Source organism: Hypanus sabinus, chromosome 10, assembly GCF_030144855.1.
Source record: "Hypanus sabinus isolate sHypSab1 chromosome 10, sHypSab1.hap1, whole genome shotgun sequence".
NCBI lineage: Eukaryota > Metazoa > Chordata > Chondrichthyes > Myliobatiformes > Dasyatidae > Hypanus > Hypanus sabinus.
In genome coordinates, this window is record NC_082715.1 from 129,670,104 (window position 1) to 129,692,910 (window position 22,807).

Consider the following 22,807-nt stretch of genomic DNA (forward strand, 5'->3'; position numbering starts at 1 on the left):
TTAATTGGTTGCTGACGCTGTTGGACTCCTCATCAGATCTCTTTACTTGTTATGCACGTTGATTGGAGCTGGAAGGAGCTTGCCCCATGACAAAAGGTAATTGACAGTGTTCAGCAGCGAGAGACTGACAGACCCCTCAGATTTACTCTGCTGAAAGTGAAGCCTTGCCAACCCAATCACACTTTGTCAATCCAAGCCCAGAGGAGAATGTCTGTGACACCCCTGCGCACACTGAAGTGGAGCATGCTGTGAGAAATCAAAAGCCTACACAGCTCATAGACTCTTGGATTGATTCCTCGTGACAGGCGATCATTTAGCCCATCAGCACTCTGCTGAGTTCTTGAGAATGATCCAGTGTTCACTTTCCCTGTTGATTCACTGTCCCTATACACCTGTATTCTTGCTTTAAAGCACAGACACTCATCAATTTATGAAAGTTCTATTTACAGATTTTCCCCATGACGTCATTAATTTCTGATGTCTTCCACTCTGAAGAATGACTCATCATTCTCTATCTGTAGGAACGCATTGCTCGGAAACACCAACAATACATTTGGCCCAGCCTTTTCCAGTTATAAAATTACACTAAGGAAGCCCCTTCTTCTAGGGATGATGTCCTTTCATCACTCGCAAATTTCTACAGATGTTCCGTGGAGAGCATTCTGACTGGTTGCATCGCCGTCTGGTATGGAGGGGCCTCTGCACAGGATCAGGATGAGCTGCAGGAAGTTGTAAGGTCAGCCAGCTCCATTGTGGGCTCCAGCCTCCACAGCATCCACACACCTTCAAAAGGTGGAGCCTCAAAAAGGCAGAATCTGTCATTAAGGACCCCTATCACTCTTCTCATTGCTGCTATCAAGGAGGAGGTACAAGAGGCTGAAGACACACATTCAATGGTTCAAGAGCAGCTTCTTCCCCTCCGCTGTCAGATTTTTGAATGGACAATGAACCCATGAACACAGCCTCACAATATTTTATCCTTTCTTTTTGCATATATATATATATATATAATTTATAGTTTTTATTATTATGTACTGCAATGTACTGCTGCCACAAAACAACAGATTTCATGACATAATGCCAGTGATATTAAACCTGATTCTGAAAGTTACTTGTAGATCTGCAACTTTCCACTTTCAGCTTGAGAATTTCAGTAACAGCAAGACGATGTATTGGTTAAATGCCCTAACAGAACAGAACATCACTAACTGCTTTGGGGCAAAACGATCCTCTAAAGTGAGATGTCTAGCCACAAGTCAAGAAGTTTGGACAGGCGACCTAAAGCTTGGTCCAAAAGATAAGTGGAACTAGAAAGAGGCAGGGGCTTAGCAAACAATTTCCAGATTTTCTCATTGCAGGATGAAATGAGCAATTAGATTAGGATCTGATCAAGAGCCAAGATTTGGAGCAGATATATAGTATATACAGAAAAAAGACTCTTTCGTGACAAAGTGAAATAGATCTCTACAAGGTGATCTAAATTAATTACAAATATAAAACACAAAATAATTGATTGCCTTAAAGCCAGTATTTAGTAGATGCACCTTTGGCAGCAATTACAGCCTTGAGCCTATGTGGATAGGTCTCTATCAGCTTTGTACATCTGGACATTCAATTTTTTCCCCCATTCTTCTTTACAAAACTGCTCAGGCTCTGTCAGATTGCACGGAAATTGGGAGTGAACAGCCCTTTTTAAGTCCAGCCGCGAATTCTCAATTGGATTGAGGTCTAGACTCTGGTTTGGCCACTTAAGGACATTAACTTTGTTGTTTTTAAGCTATTCCTGTGTAGCTTTGGCTCTATGCTTGGGGTCATTGTTTTGCTGGAAAACAAATCTTCTCCCAAATTGCAGTTCTCTTGCAGACTGCATCAGGATTTCCTGCAGGATTTCCCTGTATTTTGCTGCATTCATTTTACCCTCTATCTTCACAAGCCTTCCAGGGTCTGCTGCAGTGAAGCATCCTCACAGCATGATGTAGCCATCGCTATGCTTCACGGTGGGGATGGTGTGTTTATAATGACGTGTGGCGTTTGAATTATGCCAAACATGGTGTTCAGTCTGATGGCCAGAAAACTCAATTTTGGCTTGAACAGACCAAAGAACCTTCTTCCAGCTGACTTCAGAGTCTCCCATGTGTCTTCTGGCAAACTCTAGCTGAGATTTCATGTTGAGTTTTTTCAACAGTGGCTTTCTCTTTGCCACTCTCCCATAAAGCTGTAACTGGTGAATCACCCGGGCAACAGTTGTTGTATGTGCAGTCTCTCCCATCTCAGCCACTGAAACTTGTGACTTGTCAAGAGTTATCTTAGGTCTCTTTGTGGCCTCCCTCACTCATCCCCTTCTTGCACGGTCACTCAGTTTTTGAGGACAGCCTGCTCTAGTCAGATATACAGCTGTGCCATATTCTTTCCACTTCTTGATGATTGACTGAACTGTACTCCAAGGGATATTCAATGACTTGGAAATTTTCTTGCATCCATCTCCTGACTTGTGCTTTTAAATAAACTTTTCATAGAGTTGTTTGGAGTGTTCTTCTGTCTTCGTGGTGTAGTTTTTGCCAGGATACTGACTCACCAGCAGTTGGACCTTCCAGACACAGGTGTATTTTTACTCCAATCAACTGAAACACCTTGACTGCACACAGGTGATCTCCATTTAACTAATTATGTGACTTCTGAAACCAACTGGCTGCACCAGTGATGATTTGGTGCGTCATATTGAAGGGGGTGAATACTTATGCAATCAATTACTTAGTGTTATATATTTGTCATTGATTTAGATCACTTTGTAGCAATCTGTTTTCACTTTGACACCAAGGAGTCTTTTTTCAGTGATCATTGTCAAAATAAAAAGCCAAATTAAATCCATTGTGATTTAATATTGTAACACAACAAAATATGAAAACTTCCAAGGGGAGGGTGGGTGAACACTTTTTATAGGCACTATGTATATATAATTAAAAAAAAAAAATTCTCACTCCTTATAAGCAGTGCGTCTTTTTCCATCAACCTTGGGTCCTTCAGCAGAGGCCTGTGATCCTGAGTGTTTGGCACGGCATCCTTCTGTTCCTAGTAGTGTGCTCTTCTATCTGTGACCTCAGATGTTGTTTCCAGGATTTGTTCGAGCCACTCTCTCACAGCTCCCAAGTGCTCCCATCACCACCAGGATTACTCTGGCGTTCACTTTCCACACCCTTTCTATCTGCTCTTTCAGGCCCTGGTATCTCTCCAGCTTCTCACATTCCTTGAATGTTACAGTCATTCGGGATTGCCTCATCTACTGCTTCATCCACCAGTAGTTGGTGCTTGGAGCCCCTGGTTCCGTGACCAATCCCCCTCTGAGCCGGGTCAGGAAGTTACACACGTGTTCCTTCAGCTTGGTGGCTAAGACACCTGCCTGAAAGGAGCTTCCATGTTGTTGACAGGAAGGTTACAGGCCTGTAGTTTGATGGTGTTGTCCCTTTGTGAGAGTCCTTCATTATGATTACTGTCCTTCCTTGAGATAAGCAGTCAGGGTGGGAGCCTGCTTCAAGCAGCTGGTTCATTTGAGCTGCTAGCCCTGTGTGTAATGCTGTTAGTTTCTTCAGCCAGTAAGTGTGGATCATGTCAGGCCCCTGGTGGTGTCCAGTTCTTCATGCTTTCTCCCTGTTGCTGGACATCTGCTGCTGTGATGGTGACTGGTTCTTCCTCTGAGAGATTGCAGAGGCTTGCTTGTAGGCCTTCCAGCCATTGGGTATTGGTGTTACGGGATGCTTCTTCCTTCCATATACTCTTCCAGTACTCCTTAGCTGATGTTTTGGTTGGTCCAGGTACTGGCATGCTGTTGCTCTGGAATTGTACAGGTACTTCTCCTGGTTCTGCTGCATTTATTCACTTGGCCTCTCTACCCTTTGTGTACCTCTGTAGTCTGATAGGATGAGTTGTTAACTGTTGTTTGGCAGTTTCCAGGGCTTTGGCTATAGACATACCTCTGTACTTCCTTGGTAGCCGAGATGAGTCTTTGGTCTTCATACCTTTCAGTTCGGCTGTTGACCTCACCCCAAGTGGTTTTTCAGTTCAGCTTCCAATCGTCGCCCCCGGGGTCCCCACCACTGTATTTCATTTTGTAGCTCAGCATCTCGAGGATGGCTGCTGCTGATGCATGTGTCAGGTTATTGGTTTCAGGTATGTTGGAGGTGGCAGTTGAGAGTAGTGCTTCATTGGTTGCTTCGAGCATGCTGTCTGGGGAGCCTATTCCAATGACTGACAGTCGTCAGTTTAGCCATGATGTTCTCTCTGATTGCATGGCCAGTGTTGATAAGCCCCGATGTGAGAAGGTGGTGAGGGCAGCTTCTCTCAGAATGCTTAAAGAAATACTTGAATCACCAAGTCATCGGACCAGGTGCTAGAAACTGTGATTGCACTGTTGGAAGAGATGTGGTGAATCGTAGAACTCTGAGAATGCAAAGCTGACTATCAGTAAACTAATCTTTGAAGCTTAAGTTCCAGGTAGCCATGATTATGCTTTGGGTGATGAATGGGCTGCAATGGCGGTGGTGGGGGAGGGGTGAGTGGGGAATGGTGGATGTTCATGCCCACTAACAGTAATTTGCTTTTTTCCAGTCGCTTCGTTGGCACATTGAACTCCAGCCCTGGGTCAGTCCGCGACATTCTCTGCAGGAAGAAGCGGCTCGGTTCCTGGCCTACATCAGCCATTCTCAGGTGGGTCTAGAGCATAAGAAAATGGGAGCTCGAGAAGGCCCCTCGGCCCCACTCTTCAGTGTAATTATGGCTGAAATGGCCTCACCTCTTCTGAGCCGGTTCCCCGTAGCCCTCAATTCCCTGACTGGTTCATGGGAGCGTGAACCAGAGTGAGGTGTAGCGACAGGGACAACCATTGCTGTCAGGGAGGAAGCCACTTAAATGGAGCCTTACATGTCTTCTGGCTACAGCGAATGCCATGCTTATTGATGCACCATCAATAACTCACCCTGAGATGTAAAGGTGAGATATTGGCTTTTATTGACTGGAAGAAGGAACAAGCAGTGAGTGACCACCATACTACATCCTGGAGACTGAGAGGCCGGGCTCAGGCCTCAATCGCCTTTATACCGGGGTCTGTGGGAGGAGCCACAGGAGCAGTCAGCAGGGCGTGTCCAGACAGGTATATGTAGTTCACCACACATATAAAGGTTTGCTGTGTATTTTGTGGGGGTTGCAGCTGCTGTTCTGGAACAAGGCCAGTCCCAACAGCACTGTGGTAAGCAACCAGCGAACTGATTTCGGTTGTGTTAAGGATTCTCTTGGAAAACTCTGACCATATGTTCTACACCAACATTGAGAGGCATCTTCCCACATCTGAATGTGCTCCTTAATGCCCAATCCCCCTGTACCTGGCTCTCTTACCCACCTCAGGTTCATGTTCGTTCCAACTGCGTCCATTGCTGGTTCTGCCTGGCGCCCACCTCCTCCTAATCCAGAGGTACAAGCCTTATCCTTGGGATCTTCTTCACCTCACTGCCTCTTTTCGGCTGGCAGCAGGCAGGGAAATCTCAGTGCAAAACCAGAAAGCATGCCCCTACACTCCCTCCCACCCAGGCGCGCAGACACAGGACAGGCGGAGCGAAGCTGATGTGGTTCCAAAGGTGTGGGGCACCCAGCCATGAGACTCTGCAGAGTCGAGATGTGGCCATGTTCCTCACTGTGTACCTTCCTCCTCCTCCTCAGAGCTGAAAGCGCCGTCAGGCCGGCCGCGGACACAGATGGCTTGCTTGTGTGGGTCTTTCAGGATGAGGTAGTTGCCCTCATCCAGCTTCAAGCAGATGTCAACAAGGGCAAATGCAGAATGTTCATGCTAATGGCATTGGTAGAAAGGGGAACAAAATCCTGCAAAGTAAGTTTAGGAAGCCAGGCAGGAGATCAGAAATCACGACCTCTTGGGTTGCCGTCTCAGGATTGCTTACTATGTCCTGCGCGAATGAGATAAGACAGATGAATGCTGGGTAAGGAGTCGTGCGAGAGTGAGTGCTTTGGGCCCTTGGTCATTGGGGTTGCTTCTGGGGTAGGTGGGACTGTACAGGAAGGAGTTGCTCTTCAACTGGAAAGGGACCAATATCCTTGCTGGGAAATTCCATTTTACTAATCTATTGAATTTTTGAGAAGTTACTATGAAGATTGATTAAGGTAGTAAGGTAGACTATTTAGCCAGGCATTTGGCAAGGTCCTGCATGGCAGGGTTGCTCATAAAGGTTACAACACTTTGCATCCAAGGAAAGCTCGCCCATTGGATTCAAAATTAACCTGCTGATGGGGGGGGGGGGGGGGGGGTAGAGGGTAATAGTAGAAGAATACTTTGCTGATTGGAATTCTGTGATCCTTAGCTCACCACAGAGATCTTAGTTGTTCATGATACAGTATATATTAATGACTTGTACTGAAGGTGGGAAACACAATTTGTAAATTTACAGATGACCAGCGCAAGCGGTGGATGCGATTTTGATTTCAACGCTTTTAAGAGAAGTTTGGATAGGTACATGGATGGGAGGGGTGTGGTCCCGGTGCAGGTCGATGTGAATAGGCAGCTTAAATGGTTCGGCGTGGACTGGATGGGTCGATGGGCCAGTTTTTGTGCTGTAGTTTTCTATGATGCAATGACTATGACAAGAAAGTTGGTGGTGTTGTGCATAGCAAGAAGGGTTGTCTCAGGCTATGGCAGGATGTAGATCAGATAGAAAGTTGAGTGGACATTACCAAATAGAATTTAATCCCGACAAGTGTAAAGTGACGCATTTTGGAATGTCATGCATGGGCTAGGACATTGAGGAATGTTGATATCACAGTGTCTTTGGGGTTCAAGTTCATGTTTTCCGGTAAGTGGCAACACGAGTAGATAGTGTGGTGAAGATGGCATGTTTGCCTTTACATTGCAACATTAGAAAATACTTGTTGGACCACGCCTGGAGAACTGTACGCAGCTCTGGTGAGCGGAGTATGGGGGGAGGATGTGGTTGTGCTTGATAGTCACCTGGATTGGAGGACCTTGGGTATGAGGACGTTGGATAGGCTGATCTTGTCTTCTGAGGAGCAAAGAAGCTGATTTAGAAGTATGCACAACTACAAGGGGCTTAAATAGAATAGATAGAATCTTTTTCAAGAGTGGGTATCGAAAGCAAGAGAGCCATAAGCTTAAGGCGAGAGGAAGGAGTTTTAAAGAGGATCTGAAAGGATGGATTTCATATGGAGTGTTGATATCTGGAGCTCACTGCCAAAAGTGGTGGAACGCAGTGCAATCACCACACTTATGAGAGATCAGTACAAACGCTCGAATAGGAAAGGCATTGAAAGATATCGACCTAATGCAGATAAATCGGACTATCAGAGATAAGCGAAAAGTTCAGCAGGAACCTGGTAGGATGAAGGGCCTGTTCCTGGTGTGAACGATGATATGACTGTGTGACTCTATAAGAAACCTGGTCTTGATTGGAAGAACCCAAGAGCGAAACAGGGAAGATGCCGGGATACCAGGAGGACACAAACAGTCGGCAATGCTCAGCTGGCCAGGGAAGACCCCTGCAAAGCGAAACTGTCAGCGTTTCAGGCCAGTGACCTTTCGTTCGCTGGAACCTTGGAGGGAGCTGGTGCCTGGAGGCGAGGAGGGGAGAGGGAGGAAGCCAGAGTAAATCTCGCGTGGGTTCAGAGCCGTGAAATCTGAAGCTGGCTGGGAGTTGCAAACGGTTCGGAGCAGGTGCGAGTGTAACGTAAGGTTGGTGGGAAAATAAATACGTTGGCAAAATTTAACTTTATAATTCCTTGCAATTCATCAGAGAGTGGATTGTATTCCCCAAGCAGCTGTCCCTGTCCAGCTGCAGTGCGATCCTGAATGCTGGCAACGTGTGAGACAGCTGCAGTACCCTCACGTCCACGTCTACACTCCACCCTCCTTTAGTCGTTCACAGGGCGCAGGAGTCAACCCTAATTGCCCCTGAGGAAGCGAGAGGCACGCTGCAAATATACCCAAGCCGACCACGTGAGAGGACCCATTGCCTCTCGTGCTTGCATAGCTTATCGATGGAGAGCGAGATGTGATTGTGTCTGAGGAGGCCAAGATTATCTCCACCATGTGGAGAGACTGAAAACTATTCACCTGACGTTAGGAAGACACAGCAGGTTGAGGGACTGTACCAGTTGGTTGCTTCCGTTACGGTCTGAGCAGGCACTAGACCCAGAGTGTTAGGCTGACTCACTGGCAAGTTGAGTTGTTACCAAGCTCCAGTGGAAAGCTTCGCTCTGCATGCCATCCGTACGGAGCACTTCACAACCTCGAGGTAGCGCAAGGCAAGAGCAGCATCAGAATGCAGAACGAAGAGTTACGGTGAGAGAGGAAGTTAAGTGTGGGTGGACAATGGGGTGCAAGGCCATAGAAAGGTAGATTGTGAGGTCAATGGGACATTTTGTTGTACTTGGAAACCATTTAATAGTCTTATAACAGCAGGATAGAAGTTGTCTTTGACCCTGGCGGTATGTACCTTAAGGCTTTTGTATCTTATACCTGATAGGGAGGAGACAATATCTTTAATTATAAGACCATAAGATATTGGAGCAGAATTATGCCATTTGGCCCATTGAGTCTTCTCTGCCATTTCATCATGGCTGATCCATTTCCTTCTCGGTCCCAATCTCCAGCCTTCTCCCTGCAACCCTTCATACCCTGACTAATCACAAATCTATCAACTTCTACCTCAAATACACCCAAGGCTCTGGCCTCCATAGCCGCCTGTGGCAATGAATTCTGCAGATTCACCAGCCTCTGGCTAAAGGAATTCCTCCTCATCTCTATTCTAGATGGATGTTTCTCTATTCTGAGGCTGCGCCCTCTGGTCTTAGACTCCCCCCACCATAAGAAACATCCTTTCCACATCCACTCTCTTTAAACGTTCGATAGGTTTCAATGAGATCCTCCCTCTTCCTTCTGAATTCCAGGGAGTACAGTCCCAGAGCCATCAAACACTCCTCATATGGTAACCCTTTCATTTCCAGAATCACTCTCGTGACCTCCTCTGAACCCGCTCCGACAGCACATCTTTTCTTAGATAAATACGTTGGCTGAGTTACTGAGGCAGCAAGAAGTGTTGACAGAGCCCATGGAGAGGGAGGTTCCATGGTCCTCAGGATGACAGATCTCTTTCACATTTATTATTTTATTTTGCCAGGATTTTAGTTTTTATTTCCTGTGCTAGCTATGTCATTTATCATAGGTTTAAAGTGGAAGAATCCCACAATAGCTGAATTTTCTAATCTGTAGCACACAGCCGATTCAAATTAACAGTAAGATTCTTTTTTTTAAGTAAATCCTGTGCAAGTGGAAGGGAAAGACTTACAGAGTCATACAAAAGTGCCCCTCAGAAAGAGGCCCTTCAGCCCATCTAGTCTAACCGAACCATTTAAACTGCCTACTCCCATCAACCTGCACCAGGACCATAGCCCTACCACCATGTACCTATTCAGACTTTTCTTAAATGTTGAGATCAAATTTGCATGCACCACCGTGTTAGCAGTGTGTTCCACACTCTCACGACCACCTTCTGAGTGAAGAAGTTTCCCCTCATGTCCCCTTTAAACTTTTCACCTTTCATCCTTAACCTGTGACCTCTGGTAATAGTCCTACCCAACTTCAGTGGATAAAGCCTGCTTGCATTTATCTTATCTATACCCTCATAACTTTGTATACCTCTATTAAATCTCCTCTTAATCTTCTACATTCTAAGCAATAAAGTCCTAACCTGTTCACTCTTTCCTTATAACTTTCCTGGCAACATCCTTCTAATTTTTCTCTGTACTCTTTCAACCTTGTTTACATCTTTCTTGTAGGTACACAATACTCCAAATCAGCCCCACCAACTTCAACATGCAATCCCATCTCCTCAATACTTCGATTTATGAAGGCCAACGTGCCCAAAATTTTCTTTACAACTCTATCTACCTGTGACACCACCTTCAACAAATTATGGACCTGCATTGCCAGATCGCTTTGTTCTACCGCTCTCCTCAGTGTCCACTTGTTCACTGTGTAGGGCCTACCCTGGCTCTCCTCCCAAAGTGCAACACCTCACACTTGTCTGCATTAAATTCCATCTGCCGTTTTTGCAGCTACTCCAGATGCCACTGCAGGCCATGATTGTCTTCCCCGATGTCCACTTCATCCCCAAACGTGCCTTTCCCTCCTTGGGATCCCAGAATCTCTCCTTAAGAGCCCTAGCTCGGCAGATGTATCTCGTTGCGCCGTGGACCAGATAAAGACTGAATTATTTCAGCAACTGCATTCTCAGTTTGCTGGACTTAGATTCTGGCTCAGGACTCTCTGTTAGCACTGGTCTTCACATCTGCATCTTCACTGTCTACGTGTTGTGTATAATAACCTCATCACTGGGACGTGTGCCATCGTCTGCTCTGCTCAGGATTCCTCAATGAAAAACAGTGATGGATTTGGCTGTTGCCAGGACCATTTAGTTAGCTAATGGCCAGTCTGCAGCTCAGGGTAATTTCTCTCCGATCCACTGATACTCTTTAGCTGGCAAAGTGTTCAATCTCTGCCTTGCTGTCTGTGTGAGGAACTAGCTCGACTTTTATTCTCCCTGTTCAAGATCTCGTCGCCGGGGGGTAATAGTTTTTGTGGATCTGCCCTTATTTTTGATTATAATCACCCTCTTCTAAACTCATGGTGCAATCGATCACATCTAAACAGCTTTTCACGATGACCTAATCCTGTTGAGTCTTGTATCATTGTGAGGTTGCAGTGCAGTTTCTTGTGCCCAAACCTTTTAATTCTGATTCCCATTCTCATTCAAACATGCCGGTCCGTGGCCTCCTCTTGTGCCACGATGAGGCCACCCTCAGGTTGGAGCAGCAGCACCTTATATTCTGCCTGGGTAGCCTCCAACCTGATGGGATGAGTATTGATTTCTCCTTCCAGTTAAAAAAAACTCCCTCCCTCTCCCCTCTTCTTCTATTTCCCACTCTGGTCTCTTACCCCTTCTCACCTCCCTATCACCTCCCCCTGTGTTCCCTCCTCCTTCCCTTTCTCCTATGGTGAACTCTTCTCTTCTATAAGACTCCTTCCTGTCCAGCACTTTACCTTTCCCACGAAACTGGCTTCACCTTTCACCTTCTAGCTATCCTCTTTCCCTTCCCCCCCACCCTTTTATTCTGGCATCCTCCCCCTTCCTTTCCAGCCTTAAAGAAGGGTCTCGCATGATACATCGACTGTTTATTCATTTCCAAAGATTCTGCCTGGCCTGCTGAGTTCCTCCAGCATTTTGCGTATGTTGCTTTGGATTCCCACCATCTGCAGAATCTCTTGTGTTTATAGTTTCTTAGTTACCGCCTCAAAAAAACACAGTTGCCTGCAATCACCCGGCACCATAAGAAAATAAGAAATAGGGGCAGGAGTAGGCCATCTGGCCATCGAGCTTGCTTGACCATTCAATAAGATCATGGCTGATCTGGCCATGGACTCATCTTAGGTTTCCCCTTTGGTCCCTCAGGAGACCTGGTCTTCCCCTGGCGCTTGCATCAGATTTCCAACATCTGTAGCTTTCTGAGTTTCAAGAATGTGAAAAGCCCTTAGGACTATCACTTCTGCAGAAGTCAACCCAACTTATCTTACGACCAAATATTACGTAAAGTCGATGTGGCCTCAACATCTATTTTAATTGTTCCAACATAGTCCCCCAAGAAGCTTTCACAGGCAGCTCATTGTTCACTGAGCAATGGCGTGGAACCAGTCTGAGAAGCCCCCAGTGCTCAGAGCTGAGCTGCTTGTTTTATGATACTTGCTGAAGACTCAGGGAATTGTAGCGAGATACAACATGACAAGAGGTCCCCCCCCCCCATCACTCCACCAAGTCTGTGTCTATCCTCAGCCACCTATTTCCACTAATCTTTCATTAACCCCATTTTCCCAACATTGTCAACTCCCTCCCAGCCCTTCCAGCTTCTACTGCTCACCTACACACTAGGGCAATGAAGCTGCAAAGCCGCATGCCTTTAGGACATGGGAGGAAATCCATTCCATCTCAAGCAGAATGCAAAAAAATAATTCCAGTGCACAGAACCTGAGGTCAGGATTGAACCCAGGATGTAGGTGCTACGAGACAGTAGCTCCACTGGCTGTGCTACTGTTCCACCCCTCTCACCTGGGCTGTAATACCAACACCCACATTCATTTACCAGGTTACAATTACAGCAGCCGGCATTCCTCTCATTGCCTGTACTGGAATTACATCAAAACCAACCATTTAGCCCAATCAATTATTCTTACAGTCTGTGTACGACAGCAGTTCTGATCAGGTTCCCACAACCTGTTCTCATGCAGAGCAGACTTGATGGGCCAAATGGCCTAAATTCTGTTCCTCTACCTTGTGGTCTTTAGTCCAATATTGCCTCCTTTTCCTTACCCCCTCCCCCTGTCTTATCTTTCTGCTCTAACGCGATCTCTCCCTGCTCTCCTGTTTGAGCTGGGATGACTGTATGTAACCCTACCCCACCCCTCTCAACTACTGGAAGAGGTCATTATGCACTGTATGCTGCTCTCTGCCTTTGGTATTTTAAACCCTTGGCCCTATCGTGAAGCAATCAGTATTGTTAATTGAAATGAGCTAAACTTTTCCACCCATAATGTTGAAAGCCACCTTCCTCAGTACTGACCAAGCCCTAACTGATTCATTTCCCTTGGTTCCCCTTGAGCAAATAGAGGGAACCATAATCGTATGGTGACTGGATCAACTCCACTTTCACAGCTCCAGCCAGGGAATTTAAAAAAAAAACACTTTTTGGCAAGAATAAGATGACAAGGAACAGTAAGAATGAAAGCCAAATTGAAGTGATTGCCTTCAGTGTAACAGAGATTCCAGCAATACATAAGAGTGAGCAATGGGAGGACTGTAGAAACTCTCTGACCTTGGTATGAACCCGTAGAATGAACTCCCGTGCACCATCCTTCACAGTTATGCTTTCTGTTCCAGTAGGAGACGAGTTCCCAGCCATGGGTCAGAATTACAAAGATGCCCTACTGCCTCTGGTAGTGGAGTGGAGAGGGACCTCCAAATGTCTGTTAACTACAGGGATGGATCCTATTTCATCACAAACATTCTTATTTTATTTATTTACCGAGATACAGTGTGGAATAGGCCCTTTGAGCCACACTGCCCAGCAACCCCCGATTTAACCCTAGTCTAATCATAGGACGATTTACAATGTCCAATTACCCACTAACCCATACATCTTTGGAGGAAACTGAAAACACCCAGAAGAAACCCATGCAGACACAGGGAGAACCAACAAGCTCCTTACAGGCAGCGGCGGGAATTGAACCCAGGTTGCCAGTACTATAAAACATCGTGCTAACCACTACACTACCACGTCACCCCCATTCAGCCCTTCCACTCCCTCCACCATCACCTCAGGGGTGCAGTGTGCTCCACCTTCCGATACAGTGAGAGGCTTCTTTAAAATCATTTCTCAACACAGAGAACTCTGCCCCTTGAATGGACAGGGGCAGTAGGCATCTGAGGGTATCTCCCCCCCCCACCTAAGTCGTTCCAGGTCACATGCTGTCCTGACTCGCAACCGTTTGCTGTCCAGTCATCAGCACATGCCCAGAGCTTCCTACTTAACAACATGGCATTTTAAGGGACTTTTAGAGAGACAGGTGAATGCGTGCAGGCAAAAGAGATTTACTTTAATTTGGCATTGCTTCACAAAGACACTGATGCACCATCAATAACTCACTCTGAGTCGTGAAAGCAAGGTATCGGCTTTTATTGACTGGAAGAAGGAACAAGCAGTGAGTGACCACCATACTACATCCTGGAGGCCGGGCTCAGGCCTCGATCGCCTTTATACAGGGGTCTGTGGGAGGAGCCACAGGAGCAGTCAGCAGGGGGCGTGTCCAGACAGGTATATGTAGTTCACCACAGACACCTTGGGCCTATGGATCCTGTACTCTGTGTACTAACATCAGGAGACAGGGTTTCAGGTTCTTGGATCACTGGGACCTCTACTAGGGCAGGGCTAACCTGTACAAGAGAGATGGGTTGCACCTTGGATCTCTCGACTGGCCAACCACTGGCGTATAGGGTGGCGATGAAGGTCCTCCTGAGACAGGAAGGGGCTGAGAAGTGGCAGATGGAGTTCAACCCAGTTAAGTGTGAGGTGGTTCATTTTGGTAGGTCTAATATGATGGCAGAATATAGCATTAATGTTAAGACTCTTGGCAGTGTGGAGGATCGGAGGGACCTTGGGCTCTGAGTCCACAGGACACTCAAGGCTATTGCGCAGGTTGACTCTGGTTAAGAAGGCATAGGTGCATTGGCCTTCATCATTCATGGGATTGAGTTTAGGAGCCAAGAGGTAATGTTGCTGCTATATAGGACCCTGGTCTGACCCCACTTGGAGTACTGTGCTCAGTTCTGGTCACCTCACTACAGGAAGGATGTGGAAACTATAGAAAGGGTGCAGAGGAGATTTACAAGGATGTTGCCTGGATTGGGGACCATGCCTTTTTTCCTTATGAGAATAGGTTGAGTGAATTCACCCTTTTCTCCTTAGACGACAGAGGATGAGAGGTGACCTGATAGAGGTGTATAAGGTGATGAGAGGCATTGATTGTATGGATAGTCAGAGGCTTTTTCCCAGGGCTAAAATGGCTAGCACAAGAGGGCATAGTTTTAAGGTGCTTGGAAATATGTACAGAGGAGAAGGCAGGGGTAAATTTTTTACGCAGAGAGTGGTGAGTGTGTGGAATGGGCTGCCAGCAACTGTGGTGGAGGTGGGAGCCAGAGCTTTATGTCAGAAAGCGGAAGGATTGAGAGAATGGTGGAGGACATGACCAGGAAGAGCAGGCAGGAATGATGTAATAGAAGCAATAGATGGACAGGCCATTTGTCCAATAAATGGACGTTGGCCATTTGGTAAACAGTGTATATTTGAAATCCTGATTTGTAAAATCAATTGTCATTCACAATGCAGGTGTTAAATGTCAATGAAAACCCCAAACTAACAACCAATAATATTTTGAAATTATTAAAGTAATTGCAGAGGAATTATTAAAGTAGAGCAGAGGAACAGGCCCTCAATCCCAACATATCCTTCCTATCTGTGTACCCATCCAAACTTTTCTTAAACGTTGAAATCGAGCTCAAATACACCACTTGTACTGGCAGCTCGTTCCACACTCTTACGACCCTCTAAGCAAAGAAGTTTCTCCTCATGTTCTCCTTAAACTTCTCACCTTTCACCCTTAACCCATGACCTCTGGTTGTAGACCCACCAAACCTCAGTTGGAAAAGCCTGCTTGCGTTTACCCTAACTGTACCCCTCATAATTTTGCATACCTCTATCAAATTTCCTTTCAATCTTCTATGTTCTAAAGAATACAGTCCTAGCCTGTTCAGTCTTTCCTCAAAACTCAGGTTCTCCAGACCCTGTAACATCATCGTAAACTTCCACTGTTCTCTTTCGAACTTATTTACGTCTTCCCTGTAGGTAGGTAACCAAAACTACAGACAATTCTCCAAATTAGGCCTCACTAACATCTTATATAACTTCAACATTACATCCCATCTCCTGTACTCAATACTTTGATTTTTGAAGGCCAATGTGCCAAAAGCTTTCTTTACAACCCGATCTACCTGTGTTGCCACTTCCAATGAATTATGTACCTGTATTCCAAGATCCCTTTGTTCTACCACACTTCTCACTGTTCATTGTGTAAGACCTACCCTGACTGGTCCTACCTAAGTGTAATACCTCACACTAATCTGCATTAAATTCCATCTGCCATTTTTCAGCCCATTTTTCCAATTGATACAGATCTCTCTGCAAGCCATGATGGCCTTCTTCACTGTCCACTACACCCCCAGTCTTGGTGTCATCCACAAATTTGCTGGTCCAAATACCATCCAGATCATTGATATAGATGACCAACAACAAAGGACCCAGCACCGATCCCTGTGGCACACCACTAGTCACAGGCCTCCAGTCAGAGAGGCAACCCCCTACTACCACTCTCTCGCTTCTTCAGCAAAGCCAATATCCCGTAGCTGGTGTGAGAGCTCCTTGCATCCTTTGATAATACCCATATCTTGTCTCAGAAAACCGAATGGCTCTGGTAACCTGACTGTGAAAAGGGAAGCTGTGATCATCGAAGGCCTTTCTTTCCCTGGTTATATGCACTCGATCTGCAATCTCTTCTTGCCTAGGCATCGTGGTAAAGCTATTCTTGCTGCAATTTCCACACAATTGGTATTATGGGTAAGGATGATGCCTTTAGAGCATGGATCAGTACATGGCCATAACAGAGAATTGATGGAGAGAGGGACAGGAACAGACACTTCAATGTTCCAGGATTTCATTGTTTGAGAGAGGATAGAGAAGGCGGTAAAGCAGGGAGTGGGGGAGTTGCGCTATTAATCAGGGGCAATACCACAGCCGCGCTCAGGGGACGTAATGAAGAGCTCATTCACTGAATGCACACTAGAAATCAAAGGTGCTATCATTCTGATAGGATGATACTACAGACCCACTGATAGCCACTGGGACATTGAGGAACTGATATGGAGGCAAATTAGGGAAAGGTGTGAAATCAACAGGGTGACAGTGGATGACTTCAACTTTACTAATATAGACTGGGTTCTCTTTAAAGCAAAAGGTTTTATATGGGGCTGAATTGGATAAGTGTATCCAAAAGGGTTTCTTAAATCAATATGGAATAGTCCAACAGAAGTCAGAAACATACTGGACCTGCTGTTGGGTAAAGAGCCTGGCCAGCTGACTGACCTTTGAGTTAGGGAACAGTGATCCCAACTCCTTAAGTTTGAAGATACCAAAAGATAAGGATGACTACTGAGCCTCTGGAAGGATAACTGCCACGGGGGTGTACAGGTTAGCGCGACGCTATTACATCTCGGAGCGCTCTGGAGTTCAGAGTTCAATTCCGGTGCCATTCTGTAAGGAGTCTCTGTACGTTCTCCCCAAGGAAAGCGTGAGGTTTCCCCGGATGCACCAGTTTCTTCCTACAGTTCAAAGATGTACCGGGTAGGTGAACCGGTCATTGTAAATTGTCCCTTGATCAGGTTAGGGTTAAATGGGGTTATGGGGTTGCTGGGGCAGCATGGCTTGAAGGCCAGAAGGGCCTACTCCATACTGTATCGCCACATAAGTAAAAAAAAATAAATAAATGGGAGTTGGGCAAATTACGAGAGTATTAGGGAGGAACTCGAGAGAACTGTTTCTGGGAACAAGTCCACATCTGACATGTGGAAGTTGTTTAAAGACCAACTGCAGAGAGAACGGGAGAGCTACGTTCCAGTCAGAAAGAAGGACAAGGATGGCAAGGTAAGAGAGCCTTGGATGTTGAGAGAGATGACGAATTTGGTCAGGAAGGAAAAGGAAACATGTGGTGAACTATGTGCCTGTCGGGACACGCCCCTGCTGACTGCTCCTGTGGCTCCTCCCACAGGCCCCTGTATAAAGGAGATCTGCGGCCTGACGCTCGGCCTCAGTCTCCAAGACATTGTATGATAGACACTCACTCCTGGTTCCTTCTTCCAGTCAATAAAAGCCGATATCTCGCCTTACGTCTCAGTGTGAGTTATTGATGGTGCATCAGTAAGATACAGGAAGCTAAAATCAGAGCTCTTGAGGTTTATTAAAAAAAGCCATAAAAAAACTCAAGAAGGGAATTAGAAGAGCCAGGAGGGGTCGTTAAATGTTCCTGGCAAGGGGATTTCAGAGAATCACAAAGCATTCTTCATAAACTGTACATCAAGAACAAGGGGATAACTAGGGAGAGTATAGGATCACTCAGGGACGATGGAGGCAGAGAATGTGGGTGAGGTCCTAACTGAACACTTTGCATCAGTATTCACCAAGGAGAAAGATATGGAAGATAAGGAGATCAGTGTGGAGCGTGCCAATATACTTGGGCATTTTAACAGAGAGAAGGAGGTAGCATTGGGTCTCTTAAAGAACATTAATATGGATAAATCCTCAGGGCTTTATGGAGTATACCCCAGGTTATTGAGAGAGGCAAGAGATGAAATTGCTGGGGCCTTGACCAATATCTTTGTGTCTTCTCTAGTGGCAGGCAAGATCGAGTAATTAATGTTACTCCAGTATTCAAGAAAGGAAATGAAGATAATCATGGAAGCTATAGAGACTCTAGAACCTATAGAGTGGTGGAGAGGATTTAAGACAGTGGCCTAATTAGGGATAGTCAGCTTGGCTTTAGTTGTAGAGTTTTTTGTGGTGATAACGAGAGTGATTGATGAAGGTAGAGCTGTGGATGTTGTCTACATAGTAAGGCATTTGACAAGATCACTCATGGGAGGCTCATCCAGAAGATGAAGTTTGATGGGATCCATGGTGACTTGGATGAAAACACATGTTTATCAAACCATTGAAGCGTAGAGTGCAATGCATTGTTTGCATCTACAACCAACGCAGTCAGATAAAGTGCTGGGAGCACCCTGCAAGGGATGCCGTGCTTCCAATGCCAACATAATGTAATGTGGCAACAACTTGCTAGCCATAGCCTGAATGGTTTTGGAATTTGGGAAGAAACCAGAGCACCCAGAGGAAAGCCACGCGATCATGGGGAAAACATAGACTCCTGGCAGAAAGTGGTGGGAAATGATCCTGGAATCACTGGCATTGTAGTGCATTACACCAACCCCTAGCTACCGTACTATCAAAGCCTGATAAAGAAAGCATATAGTAAATTTGCCCCTATTTGTTGAGGAATTGAGTTCAAGGGTCAGGAAGTTATGTTGTATAAAACTCTAGTTGGAACCCATCTGGAGTAACGCATACAGGCCCAGTCACCCCAATATAGGAATGGTATGAAGAACACATTTACCATGATGCTGCCTGGATCTTGGGCATTTGCTTTAAGGAGAGGTTGGATAAACTTGGGATGTTTTCTCTGGAGCAGCGGAGGCTGAGGGGAGACAGGATAAAGGTTTATAAGATTACGGGAGGCACAGATAGAGTAGACAGCCAATATCTTTCTCTGAGGGTTGGAACACCTAATACGAGAGGGTAGGCATTTAAGGGTGAGGGGCGTAAATTGAAAGGAAATGCGTGGGGGGCAAGGTGAGAGTAGTGGGTGTCTGGAATGTGCTGCCAGAGGCAAATACAATAGAGATGTTTGAGAGGCTCTTGGATGCTCACGAGGCACATGAATATACATAAAGTGGAAATATGTGGACATTGTGTAAGCAGAAGGGATTAGTTCAGTTTGGCATTTGATTACTAATTGAATTCATTTGTGGGCTGCTGGCTCTTCCCCTGTGCTGTGTTCCAGCACCAAGAGTGATGCGTCAACGGCCTGCTGAAATAACGTCAAGCAACGAATGCAAACTGTGACCACGTCACTGGAATGTATCTGAAAGGTTGGGACAGGAGAGCAGTTGACCCCTCAAGGGGGATCTTTCACCTGCTTTTTTAAATTCCCTACCCTATCTCAAACAGCAGCTCTTCTTTGGGGGGGGAAGGGAAAACGATTTTAGGAATGAAATGTAGGCGGAGTGAAAATGGCCCAAGGGGGCAGTGGGGGATGTTCTTCCAACTCTTCCCCCTGTAATGCGTTTGGATTTTCAGAGGGCTTCCCGTAGGGTCTCACACACGAAATTGGTCAGTGAGTTTAGAGCTCAGGAGGTTGGGGCTACAACATTTACATGGATTGGAGCATAGAAATATATAAATTAGGAACAGGAGTGGACCTTTCAGCCCTTCAAGCCTTTTCCATCATTCAATACAACCATGGCTGGTCCTCAAACTCAATGGCATATTCCTGCTCTCTTTCCATTGAGGTGTGATCTGTTTATTGGACAGGAAGTGTCCCAGATCCAGAGCCTGGTAATGATATAAGAACTGGGTATACCCCGCCTGATAAGACTGATGTAAAAAACACCCACATATTGGAAAAATCCAAAGATGTTAGTTAATATGTTGATTTTATAATTCTGTTACAAGGTGACCCTTAGAAACTGAGTAGAAGAAGGCAGGTATTTATCAGTAATGGCCTTCTACAAAGTATAGATGAAAGAAGGATGCTGGAGTGGGAAGGTGCGATCTTGTGTGTGTATGGTTTGCACAGTTCCTCAGGTGCTCCGGTTTCCTCCCACATTCCAAAGCTGTGTGTGGGGAAATGCCGAGTGGCACTATAGGGGTACAGGTGGCTGGAGGACACTGGGAAGAGTTGATGGGAATGTGCGGAGAACAAATGTGGGATTAGAGTTAACGGGAGGCCTCTTCCTGTGAAATACGACTCTTTGATTCTATTGAATGGCAGGACCAGAGGACTTACTGAACAGGACAGAATTCCCAAGGTTTCCCAGGAACTGTCCCACGTGCCCTCTCACTGGCTGGTATGATGGGGTGTTGTGGGGGGGGGGGGGGGAAGACCCTTCCGTGTCCTGGTAATCTCAGGTTCTCAGGTTTGTCAAAAGTGAGGTTGAAACCATAGAACCACAGAACATTACAGCACCGAAACAGAAACTACGCACTGTCATTTCAATTACGTGCGGCAGAGATCACAATTCAAAATCTAGAAATGGAGCATTGAAATAACCCACTTTGCCTCTTTAAAACAAAAAGGAAAACCTGAGATCACCTTGGAAGTGTGATGGATGCAACAAACCCTTTCCTTTCCATTTCAAAGTAGGCCAGCGTTGTGTATAATTACCTTCCATCCCAAGGACTGCCGAAGAAGAAGTAATTAATCATGCTTTGGATCAAATTAATCGCATATGTGTCTTCCGGCAGACAGCTGGCTGGCCATTGTGTAAGCCTGGATTTTAAAGCAGACGTGAGTCTGTCAAAGGAGGCAAAATGTGGAGCAGGAGCTGTTGGGGGGTGGGGTGGGGGGAGGAGGGGGTTTGGTGGAGAGAGGAAGTGACCTGAATTGTATATTAAAATGCAAGCTTGATGCTCAGGGATTTGACTGTCGGAGACTCAGAGGCGGAAGAAAAGATGAAACAAACCAAGAACATGTTGACCTGAGTAATTTTATGTTTCAAAGGTACTGTTATCTGAAGTGAGCACATGACACACTGCAAGGTGTCACTAGTCCATAGGCTCGAATTCCAATCAGGCGCTGGGAGTCCGACTGCCAGTGCTAATGCCTCACTCTCTCTAATGAGCTGGTGTTCCTCCTTATGTAAAGACATGCTCTCAACGTATGAAGACCTCACTTTGCCAATCCCACCTTGGAGGAATTAACCTAAAGCATCCAGCAAACGTAAACATAATAACTTATGGAGCGGAATCAGAACAGGGTCATTGAGCCACCGACCCCTGCTCTGGCACGGTGATCTCTCACCTCGGCGCCACTCTCGTGCACGTTTCGAGCACCAGGATCTGTGAGGATGCAGCAATTGAAAAGAGGAGGACAATTACAATGAGAGGGACTAGTTGCTGGCCCAGCTGTGCCTACCCATTCTGTCCCCGCTGTCACCAGCTCTTCTAGAAATGCATCAGCAATTAAGGCTGTTGCTGCATAGATAGACCTAATTAGTTGTCACTGTGTTAAAGTTTCTGGCCAGTTAGTTTACACACACACACACACACACACACGATAGGGTGTGTGTGTGTGTGTGTGTGTATGTATGTCGAGAGTAACAGCAGTTTCTGATGGACTGTAGACCATGGTCTCTCTTTGGGTCTTTGCATGGTGGGAGGTGGGAATACTGATGCTTCCTTCTAGAAGGAGAGGCGGGGGGGGTGGCGTTGATTGACGTTGTTTGTGTGTGGGAGGGTATGGGCTTCTTGCGTTTCTTCTGTCATTCATTGTTTAGGGGTTTTCTTCTGTTTTGAGGATGTCTGTGGAGAATAAGAATTTCAGGTTGTTTATTGTGTACATTCTCTGATATTAAGTTGAAGCACTGAAAATGGGATTAACGCAAATGGGATTAGTGTAGGTAGCTAGCATATGCACGATGGGCTGAAGAGCCTGTTTCTATGCTTTATGACTCCCAAGATTCCGTGACTCTATTTCGAAATATTTCACCCTTCTGAAATCTTGATTAGATTTCTCCCTCCTTCTGAAGATTTTTTGGCTTCAAGTAAAGAAAAATTGCCCTGCTATAACTGGCTCAAGCAAATGAACTTTACCTGCTTCACCATTGAATTAATGTTGTTCCTCTCTTTCGATGGTAAAGAGTAACGCTGATGTGGTCCATTGAGGGTTCATGACACCCTCTCCTGAGATCATGCGCTGTACCTAATACCTGGTATATATGCAGATTTAGATGACCCCTTGTATTTTGTTCACTCATTATAATCATCACATTCTCATTATACCTTTCTTTCCTAGCAACACAGCAAACAAATGGACTCTGTATGTCCTTTGAGGAAAACACAGCATTCCTTTACTAGGGAGCTGGCTGGAATTTGATTTATACTCCATCAAAGTCTACATCTAGAAGCTCGGAGTTCTGAGGGGAAGGTTGTCTAAATTTGAGCCTAGGCCATTCATTTAGTATTTAACATTATTTTACCAGATGCAGTGACACCCATTTGACTGTGGGCAATGTTTTGACCAATTGGTAGGTAGGTTTACTTGTGTGAGTGTCATTACACACCATGGGGTGCTAAGCATTTGTCATTTCTACTAAAACAAACATTGTAGGTCTGATCTTTATTTTATAGCTCTCACAGGACGGAAGAGTTGCCCTTGAGGATAAATCTGCATAAATGCGGGGAATCGGAATCCGTGGAATGGCGACACAAGAGACAGCAGATGCTGGAAACTGGGACGACAGAATTTGCT

The 22,807-nt window shown here is 45.8% G+C and overlaps 1 protein-coding gene across 2 annotated transcripts in view; it reads left to right on the top strand.

The window, feature by feature from the left end:
- Positions 1-22,807, top strand: part of LOC132401103 (probable methyltransferase-like protein 24) — a 118,827-nt gene that overhangs the window by 27,868 nt on the left and 68,152 nt on the right. For both annotated transcript variants that reach the window (XM_059982944.1, XM_059982943.1), the window contains exon 2: positions 4,603-4,701. In XM_059982944.1, the coding sequence (XP_059838927.1) occupies positions 4,603-4,701 (99 nt within the window). The remainder of the gene's footprint in view (positions 1-4,602; positions 4,702-22,807) is intronic.